This window comes from Ambystoma mexicanum, chromosome 2q (genome assembly GCF_040938575.1).
Source record: "Ambystoma mexicanum isolate Mex_15411 chromosome 2q, UKY_AmexF1_1, whole genome shotgun sequence".
In the NCBI taxonomy this organism is placed as follows: Eukaryota; Metazoa; Chordata; class Amphibia; order Caudata; family Ambystomatidae; genus Ambystoma; species Ambystoma mexicanum.
Genome location: NC_090924.1, coordinates 1163297041 through 1163312317, shown reverse-complemented (window position 1 = coordinate 1163312317; position 15277 = coordinate 1163297041). Strand labels below are relative to the sequence as shown.

General features: G+C 49.8%; 1 protein-coding gene across 2 annotated transcripts in view; it reads right to left on the bottom strand.

The window, feature by feature from the left end:
• SLC25A13 (solute carrier family 25 member 13) overlaps positions 1-15277 on the bottom strand; it is a 1524563-nt gene that overhangs the window by 1202420 nt on the left and 306866 nt on the right. For both annotated transcript variants that reach the window (XM_069648547.1, XM_069648546.1), the window contains exon 4: positions 7120-7235. In XM_069648547.1, coding sequence (XP_069504648.1) covers positions 7120-7235 — 116 coding nt within the window. The remainder of the gene's footprint in view (positions 1-7119; positions 7236-15277) is intronic.

Genomic DNA, 15277 nt, shown 5'->3' with positions numbered 1-15277 from the left:
TTTCACAAGTCTGCGCATAGCAGGTTTATTGTATTTTTATCTTTTTTAAAAAAGCTTTTGCGGTACCGTGCAGCCCCGATGGCTGCTCCTAAGACTGTACAGGTTAGAAAAGTCTCTCTGCATTAAACAGGCTCTATGGTTTCTAAAAATCACAGGTCCTGCCAGTCGTAAAGATTGTTTTTGTTAGTAGCCCGCCCCCATGTACGTGCATACCCATGGTTTTATAAACACATTTAAGCATCTGATAAACGTTATATGACTTCAACATCTGGCATATCCCCCGTATTGATCCAGATTGATAATTCGGGAGTAAACAATCATGCGCATCCTGCTGAGGGTCTCTGCATTTATGCCCTTCACACCAGCAGTAACAGTCATACTTCAAACATGTGTTCATAACAGACGCTGCAAAAGCTTGAACCGTTACAGTCTCCAAAAGGGTCATATTTTCATCTTCTTACTCATCAGAACTTTGAAAATGTCGCATTTCTTACACATCACCCTCTGGGAATGCTGAACTTTTGATCTTTTTTTAACAGCACACGCAATAATAATTGACAGCGTTAAATGCTATGGTCAGGCCCACCGTGCCATCACGCTTGCCTGGCGTTTTCTGCAATTCAAAGAAGAAATCCGTTTAACTGTTGAGCATATTTCCTCACAGGACACACACACAGACACACGCATACAGACAGACACAGACATAGACACAGACACACACACACACTTCAGAACCAGCATCTTCCAGCACAGAGGCACTAGTGACGTCCATAAACAACTTGTCTTCATCGGATGCTGTGCCTTAACGCTGGGGTCATTGCGGCCTCTGGAAACAGTTGCTCTTAATAACATTCAGATCCTCATACGGCGACTCCTTAAGACCCTTAACAGACTCATCCATACCTACGTAGTCTGCATCTGTGTAGGGGTCATTTACACCATTGTCGATGATCCCAGGCTGGCTTTCCCACGTCTTATCCACAGCCGCTGTGTTATCAGGGTCCCCGTCGACGGCTGGCGCCGGTGCCGGAGGACTTTCAGGGCTGTAGTATTTTTGAATGGTTTTCAAATCATCCGCCTTTGTATTGTCCTTAGCGTAGTAGCTGTAGCGCTTCATAATTCCCGGTATCACGGTCTTTGAGCTGTCCGGTTTTTCCAGGGCTTCAGGAGTAGCTTGTACATCCCCCAATACTCATCTGTATACATACACCCTACACGCTCCACCCCCTAAAGATGGCCGCCGCTCAGACATCTCCTGGCGCCCCACCATTCAAAACCCAACGCCACACTTCCGGGTCTTTGTAGGAGCCCCCACTGGTGCATCCCCCGGATGTCACCCACAAAAGCCGGGAAGTGTGACGCTGAGTTTTGAATGGTGGGGGACATCCGGGGGAAGCACCTGTGGGGGCTTCTAGGGGCTCCAGGCCTTGGGGAGACCTGCCCAATAGCCCCCATGATGTCACATCCGGTGTGACACCCCCGCTAGGGGCCATGTTCCTGTTAAACACACTGACAGCACTTCCGGGTTGTGTTTTCAGCCCAGGCGGAACTTCCTGGCCACCGTGCATGGCGTCACTTCCAGCACGTGACCTCTGATGGGCCTGATATCCGGTCCAAAAGGGGCGTGGAAACCTGTCAAGCCTAGTTTGATGAGTAAAGTTATCATCTTATACTACTGCCAAGCATTGCTACACATTTGCCTTCCTGGTTAACCAATCAAGGAGCAAACAGCTGCCACGAACAAGTAGTTTTGTTGACTTCTCGTCAGAGTGAAGTGGGTGACCAACCATCCTTTTGCATAACATCAAAAAGGATGGGTATCCCAATCCAATTACTTTGAATGGTGTATATCATGCATGATTAGATGTGATACAGAGTATGTTTGAAGGGATAGCAATGTTCTTGGAATATTCTTAAACCAGGCTGCGCTTCACCCCTATGCTCCTTAGATTGTATAAGAGTGCTAATTTCAATAAAATTGTGTTTCTTTGTAATTGATTGCATTTTTTTGATAAACATTTAAGCAGTCAGCTTGAGAAGACAACACCATGTTATAACATTTGGAAAGTGTGCTTACATGGGTGAATAGCCCCCATTGGTAGTTATGGTACAAGCTTGTATACTGCGCAAAATCACAACTGTCGTGGTCTCAGAGCCCATGGCTTATCCTGGAAGTAGGGTAGGTGTATTGTCTCCACAGCAGGGATGACCAGTCCTTAGTCTGAAAAGAGGAGTGGGGACAGGAAAGGGGGTACTGTTTTTAACGGTTATCAGGAGAGGTAATATGTATATGTATATGGTATTTATAAAGCGCACAAAGACCGTAAGGTTTCGAGGAACTGGAGGGTGAGAGGAGGCATGATAATGTCAGACTAAAATAGGTACGTTTTTAAGGCCTTGTTAAAGGGAAGAAACTCATGAAAATTGCAAAGGCCAAGAGGTAAGCCATTCCAGAGCGTGGGGGCGAGGATTGAAAAGAATCTCCCACGCGCTCTTGAACAGAGGAATCTGGGGACGCATAGCTAATACTGGTTAGTTGAGTGCAATGACCGTGCAGGAATATAGGGCACCAGTTTGGAGCGCAGGAATTCTGGGCCATCATTGTGAATATCACGATATACCAGACAGAGAACCTTAAACTTAATTTGGCTTCTAATCGGAGGCCAGTGTAGCTGGTTTAACATTTCTTGAGAATGGGCAAGTCTGGGAGCTCCAAGAGCAAGGCGTGCATCTGCATTCTGCAGGATTTGAAGATGTTGGGGTAGTCTCTTCGGCTGACCAAGGTAAATAGCATTGCAATAATCTTCATAATAGATGCTGTAACAATTTTTTTTACCTAAGAGCAGCTGGAAGAAAAGGAAGAACTTTTTTTAGAACCTCAGTTTTATAAAGTCCATTTGACAGACTGCAGAGACCTGGGCTTCCCGAGAGCCAGTAGCCATACATTTAATCCCCAGACTCTTAACTACTGGGGAGGGCTGTGGACAAGGACCCTGAGAGGAAGGCCAGGAAGAGGTAGGTTTGTGATAGTGTGGGAGCTGAAATTCTGCCCACTTCACATAGTAACATGTCTGACGTTATGTCGCGGGAATGTCCTCGCCCAATTGTTTTCCTGGGGCAGGCAAGTGCAGAGCTTGGTGTGGCCAGTAATCCTCTGGTCCTCTAAGAAGCTGTATCACTGACTACTACATTTACTAGAATCATCATTTTCTCTTCAATGTGCAAGTGTTTAAATAGCACCTTTGATCATTAAGTCACTGAAACACTCACTGACAAACTGCATACCAATGTTTTCAATAAAAACCTACAGATTACTAGGATTACTACTGGCATAATCCGAGATAGGTAAAGTAAAGACAGCATTCAAAGCACTAGGGCGAAAAACCTGTTGGCAGCCTGCAAAAATACCCCACCTATTTGAAAGGAAGGGCACTTTCCAGATAGGATTGTGGCTTCACTTTCAAGAGGTGATCACACAATCTAGTACAAGGCAGAATTCTAACTTTAACCTGCCGTCATTGCCAAATTGAGATGTGATCCAACAGCCCTCGGCCCCAACATCCCCAACACACATACTTTCTATTATGCATCGCTAAAAGCCAAGTCACCAACGACAACAAACAATTGTTTTCAATTGGGTGATGGGTCTCTTTGCTTCTAACAGCCCAACTTCAAATCAACTAGCAGATAAGTACTGACAAACCCCCCAACCATCACGTTCAACGGTGGACTTCTGCTCTTTTAACCCCAATCCAATGGTGTCAATTCAATAGAGTATAAAAAGACTACAATATTTGTTTTTCACTGTCACCACACTGCTTTAAAGTGAAACTCATTACCACAGCAAGAATGTAATCTCTTTTGATGAAGCAGGGTCATTAATCCCAACATTCAGTGAGCAAACACAGGCTCTTGAGTGATTAACCAGCTACTCCTTTAATATATGAAAAGCACCACTCTAAAGACATGGGTCCTGCCCGGAATTGCAGGGAGCCTCTATCTGTGCGTGCACCAGGAGGAGACAAGTGATGCAGGGCTAGAGGTGGGATATTTTGAACAAGTTCTAGATAGGCTAAAAGCAATGAAACACTGATTAGGGGAAATAAGTGTACTATATTGCAGAATTAAACAAATTAACCACAAAGTAAGATTGATGGTGGTGAGGGTAGGAGAGGGGTGGGGGAGATTGGAGGCATACCTCTCCTTGTTCTGCTGCCTTAACATGGACACCAACAGCCTAGTGCACTGTCAATGGAGAATGTAGGTGTGTTGATGGAGTAAATACGTGCATTACACATGTTCTGTCAAACGTATGATCAGAAAATACACAAACTGCTCACTCACCAAACACCATTGAACAAAACACTGCTTGATGCCTATGGTGCTCCCGGTGGAGGCAGCACTGTACTTTCCCAGACACCTACCCAGCTCATCCATGTGCCCATGCCTCAGCTCATGTACCTCAGAGACATTTCAGGGGAGGAATGAAGTTATCAAATCCTCGCTTACCTTGTGGGCAGGGAAGCAGGAGGGCAGTCACAGTGTTTACACCTTATATTTCTTGTTGCAGAAAACTGTGGAATCATGTGACTCCAGCCACATACGCGAGTCCACCTCCAGGGCCTTGTCAAAGGAGGTTAACCTCAGAGGTTTGGATTGGCTCACTCCACTGCATGTGCTTTGATGGTGACTTCCCAGAGTCTGCCTTACGTAGACATGACAGTAGCTCTTTCCTGAAGAATGGGGCCTGCCAGGAGATACATGACCATTTAGGCACTGTCTATTAAATTCACTCAGGGTTGTGGGTGACCAGAAGAACAGACACAGAGACAAAAGAAAAACATTCAGCCTGGAAGCTAGCTTAGGTTCTAGGGCCCAGTATTATTTTTTCCAGCATGTTTCATCCCTCTGAGTGAAGCCCAGTCCCGAATTGAGCAATTTCATGGCCCAGTGGCGTGGAATAATAATGAACAAATGTGGCTCCTACTTTTAAGAATGTAATTGTATGGTATTTGTTGTGCATATTATGATTAAGTGACAGAAATACTCCCTTCTGCCCAAGGGGCAGCCTCCCCCTTTGAGGCTAGGGAGATGAGTCTGCAAAGGAAGACGCACCGTAGGGGTCTGGGCAAGTGGGACCTCACTGGGAGAGGCTCCCCCTTAGGGGAAAAGGTGGCCAGTTCCTGTGAGGAACTCTCCATGTCATACCTCATGGTGGCATACATGATACTATTCGATGTGAAGAACAGTGTAAAATTCAGAGACTTGGCTGAAGACAAAACTAAAACATACTGTTACAAACAAGAAAGGAGGATTTATCTCTTTGAAAAGAGACCTCCATTTAACTGAGACAAAGAGGTTCGGAGTGGAGTACATGTCAAGACGTGGAGAAGCAGAGCGCCACGGACGCAAGCAGGCGCAGCCCCCTGATGGCATCACACGTGAGAGGCGGAGCCAAGGAGAGCCGTGGAGGCCGCAACTCTCAGAACTCCTCTGATAGCGAGAGCAAAACGCTAGGAGCCCAGCGTTGGTACAGAGAGAGAGAAGCGGATTAGAAGTGAACTTAAATCCCGGGGGTGGTGTGACCACAAAGTCATCGTGGTGGGCAGGGTGCCTGCCCAATGCTGCCAAAACCGCTACGTTGATAAATCAGCAATCTACCCGCTTACCCGCCGGGTTATTTGTCGGCACAGAGAGAGAGGAACGAGAGCGGGACGCTGGAGAAAATGAGAAAGTGAAGAACTGGAACAACCAACCCGAGTGAGCAGAGGCCCCAGAGATGTTCCTCTGCATATTCCAAGGTAAGGGGGAGAACAGGAGACTTGGGAGGCCACCGGGAATCATTATGTAACAAGAGAAAGTTGTTGCACTTAAATTGACGAGACTGTAAAATATAATGTGAGAAAGAGAATCGCGATAAGAGTTGGGAAAGAGATCATTCAGAGTGGGAAACAAATACCCTGGGAAGAGGGGAAAGTAGCAAATACGTTAATAATTGGAGAGTGGGTCAAATCACAGAAAGAGAATACTCAGAGAAAGAGAACCATGAGTAAAATTGAAAGATAGATCAGTAGGATTGGGGCACAACTATCCTGGGACGAGGGAAATTGCCAAACATGTTAAGAGGCAGAGATGGTAACAATCTAGAAGGAGAATTCAGAGATGGCAACCTACTAGAAGGATAATTCTATGAAGCAAGGGCAAGGTAAGCTCATAAGAGAGCGGTTATACAAAAGCAAGCACTCCACGAGATAAAGGAGTTTGGGGGAACCTTAACTACCAAGAAAGCATATCCCCTCTAAGAATGTTTATGTTACAGGAGTACCAAAGGCCCATCTGCATGGAGCAAAAGATAAGAAAGACAGTTAAAAGGGATTCCTGGAAGAACATCCCTAAAGATGAGGGAAAACCCAAAGAACTTGTGAAAGAGTTACAAGAACGTGTACAAAAGCTGACAGACTATTTAAAGTAAGCCTACTTGCCTGAAGCGAGAAGCAAACGTGAAACATTGCATGAAGAGAAACATTACAAGAAAAGACAATCAGGAGAAGGGAGACATTCTCATGATTTTTGTAGAATAGGGGTAAGACCAGTTAGAATTAGTTATTTTGGACAGGATACTTTCAACAGACGAGCACCTTTGTTTTTTATATAGGCAGGGAGCACTCGCATAGCAATACGAACATTTAGGCCTTTCTTATCATTTAATAAATAACAAGTGAAAATGTCAACCCAGCGTCAGCATCCTTCTGCTGACCCTCCACAGTATGTACAGTGCTCAGTTGCCCCTTGCAATGGCTTTAAAGAAATAATAATAAACACACGTATCAAATATAATTCCTATAAATGTTAGGCTGAAAATATAACTAAAAATAATGTAATTCTATATATGGTCAGTTTCCTGAATGGCAATAAAACGCTCTGGATAGAAGGTCATAGTAAACCAACCTTTACCATTGTTTCAAGAGAAATAGAAATCTATCGACAGAAACAAGTGTTAAGATAATTAAAAAACGCATTCCTACAGAATTCAGTAATTTATAGATATAAATACCATGCGGAGAATACAGCACAGAAACGTCAATAGCTCAAGTATAGCACATTGAAACAAATTCTTACCAAACGTAACTTCTCCTTTGCCTGTTTTGTCAAACAACTGGAAGGCGACCATGAACAAAGCATCAGGAGCACAAAGCACTGATTCAAATGCCAGGAATTCTTGGAAGGAAATGAGTCTGCAAACAAAGAAACACATTTCAATCTACTTCAGAAAATACCTGACTGTTTACCATTGAAAGTGAACGATTAAAACACAAATTCATATAATGCAATCATAAAACAAACAAATAACTATCAAATATGTATGAGGCAACCTTATTTAATAAGTGTAATAAACAGAGATGCCTTAGTTTTCATAGACTCCACTTAAAAAGGACAGGCTGTTGTACTCCAAGTTTCATGAGTTCCTCCAGTATAGTTTCTTATTTTTGTAAACCCATTTATCGCCACGCAGTGCTCCCTGGAGCAATCTCCCTTCTTCCAGCTTCCCGAACACGGCTGCCTCATCCTTTTTCCTGGCAGCAATGGAAAGGGGGCTCCACCCTTATAGAAGCAGGACCGTTTCCACTTTTCATGGCAGGTAGCTTTGTTTGGGCTCATGTTGGAATCAAGAAATTCATCTGAGCTCCATCAATATTGTGACCCGCACTCTCCCAGGTTTTTCACTTTAAAAAAAGTAAAGCGCCTGGACATTTTGGCGGTTTATGCCAGTAGTTAAAGGCATTGGAGACCATGTTTAACAGCTAGGGCGAATTGCACTGTTGACTGGCTTAATGCGTCAATAGAGTGCCTCAATCACTGCAAAAAGGCGTACTGCTGCTTCCCTCGCTAAATTCTAAGCCCAGTGTCTCCCTTCGCTAACGTTCCACCTCGCTCATGGTCACTCCAAAGTTCCCAGCAGCTTCTATCATGGTCTTTCACAGCTAATGCCTGTCAGCCCAGACACTGCAAAGCATCTGCATAATCCTGTGAAAACCAATGGTTTCATGGACATTTTATGTCGCAAACTGTATGTTGGCAATATCAATAATGGGAATTTATTCCACAGAGGAGCTCAGAGTTGCATCTAGATGTTGACAGACAAAAAGAGGAGAGAATACTGCCACCCCTTGTCCACCGCCTTCTCGATTCCGCCAGGTACCGGAGGCATTCTCATCTTGATCTCTGACAGCAAGGTGTGGAGAGTCGATAGAATATCCAAGAAAATGTTCCTCCCCTCAGAATGCACAACAGGGATACTAGGCCCTGCACTGTCATCGCCCTCCTCGTCAGGGTCCTCATGGACCGTATGCATGGACTCCTGATCTTCGTCATCCGTGGACGAGACCACCACGGCTTGGAAGACTACCTGGGAGGGCTGTTTTGGAGCCTCAACGCCCTTTCCTCTTTTTTCCTCCCTGAGGGTTTTGAACCAGGAACTGGGCCGGCATCTTCAACCCTTATGGCATACCTGCAGACTTTGCCAAAGTCTCTGTGGTGGTGTTGGGCCGTGGGGGTCTTTGCCTGTGCCAGTTGAACCTGCATGGACTGCACAGCCTTCTCCCAACACTGAAGCGTGCAGTAAAAATCTGAAGATAGCAGCCAGAGGCGGGGCTTAGGGGGAGGACTGTCATTGGATGGGGGGTAGTATGACCCAGAGGACAGCGATTGGTTTACGGGAGAAATACGGTTTTTAAGTGAAAGTGAAACCTTTTTTTTTTTAACAGAGGATTCCCAGTCTCATGGGGGATATTCATGAGCATGTGAACCCCTGCCAGACCCCATGCTGGAGAATATAGAGAACCTATGGAACACTACATTGCAGCACTAAGATGACTAGTGGAAACATGCAACCTTGAAGCATAAATGCTAGAGAGATTTTGTGACCAATTTATGCTGGCATCTAGAGATAGCAAAGTCAAAGAAGCCTTATGATCGAAAGGCAATCGCAGCTGGCATAAACTACTGGGAGTGGCAACGCAAGTAGACACATCACAGTGTGTCAAGGAGTTAGAAAAGAAAACGGAGGAGAGGAAAATACAGAGCAAACAGCAGGGTTTAACACCACTGTAGTAAATGCAGTCCAATGTAAACCCCTGGGCAAGAGCAAACTCCTAGGAAGAAGCAAGACCCCAAAGAGAAATAATTGCTTTAGTTATTACCACTTTACCAGTAGCAAAGTATTCCTGTGATCACTATGATCTGCAGAAAATGCAAAACAACGTCACATTACAAAATGCTGGAATAAGGGAAGCTTGAAAAATACATTAGAAAATCTATGTGGGGGCACAGCAAAGCAGCCTACACGATGGCTGCATCATAGTTGAGCTGTGCACCCATAACCTTTACCTGTGCATTGTGCCCGAGCCCACATCGATTACCTGATCACTGACTGCCAGAGGAGTGGCGTTTACCTGAGCACACTGAAAATTATACCTGATGGGGGGCGCTGTTGAGCAGCCAAGCAAGATGGCCGCTTAGCGTCGGAGCTCTGTCACGGCACACCTAAATCCTTGCTCCACCAGCGCTAATCTGATCCGTTGCAGCACAGAAAGTTAGCGATTCTAACAGCGGCGCTGCCCGCTCTACACTCCTGAAATCCCGAGGCGAAACGGCGCCCGAGACCCGAACTGGTGCAGCCTAAGGCCGTCCGAGGCCTCTCGGACCCGCGGCGGGTTGATTGCAACCGGAGGAACTGTGTCGCCGCGGGGCCCCGGCACCGCTGGCCGCGGGCCCGCCGCCCCGGGGGCTACCTGGAGTGCCCGCCATCGGGAGGAGCTGTGGTCTCCGATCCTCCCGCGCCGCCGCCTGCTGCTGCCGGCGGGGGGCCCCGCCTCGGCTGCGTGGAGCTCCTGGTCGCCGCGGCTTGCGCCGCCTGGCGGGCCCGCGCTGGACGAGGCGGCGGTTCTCTGGCCCTGCGGGGAAAGGCATATTACTCGCCCGCTCTGGCTGGTGAGGGGGCCGGACATCCCGAAGATACCGCTGCGGGGCCCCCCCACCTCCCCGAGCCAGCTGGGAGGATCGCTGGAGGCGCTGCTGCGGCTGCGGGCCCGCGCCGGACACGACGCTTCTGGAGGCCTCGGGGTAAGTGCTTGGCGCTGCCTCCCTGACGCCTCCTGGGAGGGAAAAAAACATAGCTAACTCCACCTGGGGGTCCCCCTCACCTCCTTCTGGGCTCGGGCCCCACCTGCCTTCCACACTCTGAATCCGGGGCCGGACCCGACACCTGGCAGCCGCGTAAATCACCTGGGCTCCCTGGACGACCGGGGCCTCTGCCCCCCCGCTGAAACTACACCCACCGGGAACCCCACCGGCCCACACCTCCTTGCACACTGTCACCCGCCCCCCCATCCTCCGGGCGCGCGGGTGGCCCCCCTGTGCCCGCAGTCCGGTCACTGCCTCATCCACCGACCCCACGCCCGTTGCCCATCTCTGACCCGGCCGGAGCCGCTGGAACCTACCTGCCACAACAATGTCCAACAGGGCGCGGGGCGCCAACAAAGCGGGCGCTATGGACAAATTCACCAAACCAGCCCATCGGGCAGACCAGGCGTCCTCCTCTGCGACACAGGAAGATGGCGAGGCACTCCCGGACCCCCCTCAGCCTGACCTCACTACCATGATGGAGTCCATGGCCAAAAACTTTGCTTCCTTCCATGAGAAGCTGGACGATATTAATGCTAATGTCGCCTCCCTACGCGCCCAAATTGACCAGCACGGGTCCAGGCTCACGGAAACAGAACAGCGGATAGGGACCAATGAGGACCACATCCATACCCTCCAGACTACGGTCTCAGAGCTCGTCCGTGACATGAAACAGGTCAAGGCCAAAAACGATGACCTCGAATCGAGATCGCGGCGTAATAACATCCGCATAGTGGGGGTTCCCGAATCCGCACTCAAGGGCCGCATGGAGACCGCGGTTGAGCAGCTCATCAAGGACCTCCTAGGCGATCCTGTGCTCTCCCCGTTCTTCACTGTTGAAAGAGCACACCGCTCCCTGGCACCCCGCCCTAAGCCCGGAGACTTCCCAGGCCCATCATCGCTAAACTACTCAGCTACAAAGACAGGGACCATATCCTCCGCTTGGCCAGGGAGAGGGGCGAACTAAGGTTGGAATCCCAAGTCATCAGAATCTTCCCTGACTTTTCGGTGGGAGTCCAGATGGAGCGACGCCGATTCAGTGGGGTCAAGAAGATGTTGAGAGACAGGAAAATTGAATACTCCATGCTTTTCCCGGCCCGCCTGAAATTTATCCACCGCAACAAGACCTATTTTTTCACGGTCCCGGGTGAGGCCGTCAAGTTCATCGAGGCTCAGGTCCCCCTGGTGAACCCGCCTGAGGAACTGATGGATGGCGACTGACGCCGAGGCTCCTGGGCTCCCCCCCTGACCCTAGGTGGAGATCGAGGCCTTGCAAATATTTCCCAGCCCGGGGTGCCGCCTCCCTGTGCATCATGACTCCATGAACAACCCAGGTCTCTCCCCCGGGTTCGGGGCCGCGCCGCTGCCCATGGGCCCACAATGGACTCCAAGTCGCCCTTGCTATACTGTAATCTGCGGTTATCCGTTACCTGTAACCTCCATTTAAATTGGTTAATAATGCTGGTAAGAATATGTATGTCGACACTCACTCAAATTGCATTACAGGTGTGCCTGACGGCAGCAGCAGCCCCCACTGCAGCTGCAAGGCCGTTGATGGCAATTAAGTTGTGCTCGAGCCCCCGTTGGGCTTCCTTCCAGGCGTTGCCGAGTTGGGGATGGCACGCAGTTTTGCTTCAGGGTGGTTGCCTACACACTGCTGGGTATTGCTGGGCAGTGAGGGTGGGGGGTGGGAAAGTTGGGGTTTGCTGTTTTCAAAAAGGCGGGTTGGTCGGGGCCGGTGCGACAGGGCGGCAGGCCTGCTGCACTACAGTGCTTCATTTTAAGCTCAAAATGAGAATACACGCCTGGGATGTCCACTAACTCATTATCATGGCTATCAGAATACTGACATGGAATGTACGTGGGCTGACCAACTTCACTAAATCTCGCAGGATTACGGCCTATGCGCAAAGGCATGGAGTCAAGGTTCTCCTGCTGCAGGAGACTCATGCTAAGAAACTCCTGGCCTCAAACCTCGCACAATCTTGGGGCCCCAACAGGTACTATACCCAGTACTCCACTCAGTCCAGAGGCGTCCTCACTCTCATCCATAAATCAATAAGTTTCACGCTTCACACATCCCACATCGATCCCGAGGGCAGGTTCGTGATACTACACTGCTCATTGGCCGGCAAAGAATGCCTGCTTGTGAACTCATACGCTCCCAATATTGATTCTCCCGACTTCATGGACACGGTGCACGGAATTCTCATGAAATATGTTGAGGTTCCCATTGTGTGGGGGGGCGACATGAATCTCATCCTCGACACAACCCTAGACAGGACAACCACGGCCAAGAGACCGGTGGCCCGAGCGGCCAAGCGGTTGCTGACCCACATGAGCTCCCTGAAACTACACGATGTGTGGAGAACACTCCACCCCCGGGAAAGGGACTACACCTTTTACTCCACGGTACACGATAGCTCCTCCAGAATAGACTTATTCCTCCTGTCTAGCAGCCGGATGGGTAGGGTGTCCGAAATCAAGATCCTGGCGCGCACACTCTCCGATCATTCCCCCGTGCTGCTCGAGATCCAGCTGGGTTTCATTGCAGGGACCCGCCCCGCCTGGCGTTTCAAGTCCAACGCCCTATTAGATATAGTCTTTAAAGCAGAAATACTGGCTGACATCAACCTATTCTTTGAAACCAATAAGGCCCTCGACACGTCCGCTGGGACCCGCTGGGAGGCCTTCAAAGCCTACATCAGGGGAATGTGCATTGCCTAAGAAGCCGGGGTCCTCAAGTCCATCAGACAGGCCTTAAGCCGCTCCGAATCTAAGCTCAAAACTCTGGAGCGGGATTATGCCGCTGGGCCAACACCCGCTACCCTAGCAAAAATTAGGACGGAACTGGAACTATTTGAGACACATGCTCTTAGTGAAGTGCGATACCATACCCGCCCTGCGGCTGCCCGCAGATATGGCGAGGCAGACAGGCCTGGCAGAACTCTGGCCAGGCTGGCCCAGGCCGAGAGAGGCGGGACTCGTATAGATAGCATTATCGACAATACGGGGTCCAGACAATGGGCAGACCAAGCTATCCTTGACACTTTCGCCTACTTTTATGCCACCCTGTACGGTCCCCAACCAGAGCACACGACCCGCGACCTAGATGACCTGTTGGAATCCATCCCTATGACCCTGATCTCCCAAGACACCAGGGAACTTCTAGACGCCCCGTTCTCACTTGAAGAGATAGTCCAGGTGATCTCAGATCTCCCTAAGGGCAAAGCCCCTGGCCCCGACGGACTCACTGCTGAGTTCTACCAAGAGCACGTGGCCATACTAGCGTCACCACTACACGAGGTCTGGACCGAATCACTCCGCTCACACACCCTCCCCCCCTCCCTAAGAGAAGCACTAATCACTGTCCTCCCCAAGCCAGGGAAACCCCCAGACGAATGTGGCTCCTACAGACCCCTGTCCCTTATCAATACTGATATGAAGATCTTTGCCAAAGTATTCGCCAACAGATTCCTTCCACTAATGCCCCACCTAGTCCATGCCGACCAGAGCGGATTTGTCCCGGGCCGCTCTACAGCACTTAACATCCGACGCCTATTCAATGTGATGTCAAGAATTGACCCGAATGCGGATGCCGTGGCAGTCACACTAGACGCCCAAAAGGCGTTTGATATGGTCTCGTGGCAATACCTGTGGGCCGTCTTGGAGAAAATGGGAATTGGGCCGAACATGATCGCCTACATTCAGCTGTTATACATGGGACCGTCAGCTAGGGTACTAATCAACTCCGTCCCCTCTCCCCCCTTCGCGTTGCATAGGGGCACCCGACAGGGCTGCCCATTCTCCCCCATCCTCTTCGCACTCGCCATAGAACCTATGGCCGATCATGTCAGGAACCGTCACACTAATAAGGGCGTCCGCTTGAAGGACACACCGGAAATCATCTCGCTGTACGCGGATGATGTCCTCCTCTACGTCAGACAACCCTCCACACACCTGGACCCTATCATCCGAGACATAACCAAAAATAGGCACCTATTCGGGCTTCACTATCAATTACTCGAAATCCGAAATTTTCCCCCTCACCGTGACAACCCAGCAACCGACCTGCGAGTTTCCGCTGCGCTGGTCCCCGTCTGGGATTAAGTATCTCGGGGTTCAGGTGTCAAGGGATGCAGTTTCCCTGCTGGCGGACAACTACAATGCAGCGGCGCTGCTCATTGAAACCAAGATGCTTAGGTGGCGCAGCCTCCCTCTGTCTCTAGCTGGGAGACTCTCCCTCATAAAGATGATCGCGGTACCCAAGCTACTCTATATATTTGTAAATGTGCCGATTTGGCCTGGCAAGCAGTATTTCAAAAGGCTCCACGCGTCCTTCGCCCAATTCCTTTGGCACTCGGGGGCGGTCCGTAAAAAGTGGCAACACATGACCCTCCCGTACGAGAAGGGAGGCTTTACTGCCCCCGACCTAGCTCTTTACTGGAACGCTGCGCAGGCCCAGCATGCTACCCATTGGTACACACACCCCGACCCGCCCCCACACGTCAAATTGGAAAAAATGGCGGGAGATGGCATCCACATTATGACCCTGCTACTGCACCACGGGTACCGCGCGGATGCTCCATGGGACCCAGTAGCATCCACGATTAGGGCATGGAATAACATCCTCTCCCCTGGTCCACTACGGCGTCCGTACTATAAGTGGCTTCCCTTATGGCAATTCCCTGGCCTAACCCCCACGCATGACCAACACCTCTCCCAGCGATGGGAGAACCTGGGGTACCGCGCCCTAACAGACCTGTACCATGAGGGCTCATTCATTACCCCTCTAACACTACGCCCTGGGCACTCCGGCTCCGCTCTCGACCTGTTACAGTATTACAGACTGAGGGCAGCGGTGCGGACAATGTGGCCCTCCTTCCCAGAGGAGCCCCTTGACTCGCCTGAACTCCTGTACATTGCGAACTCCGCAGGCTGTAGGGGCATAGTATCCTCCCTGTATAAGATGCAGATGGGGAAAATAGAGAATGCCTCCCCGGCGCCACGGGAGTTGTGGGCCAGAGAGCTCGAAACTGAGATAACCGATGAGATGTGGGGTAAGATGTGTGCACTCACGCGGAAGGTATCACTC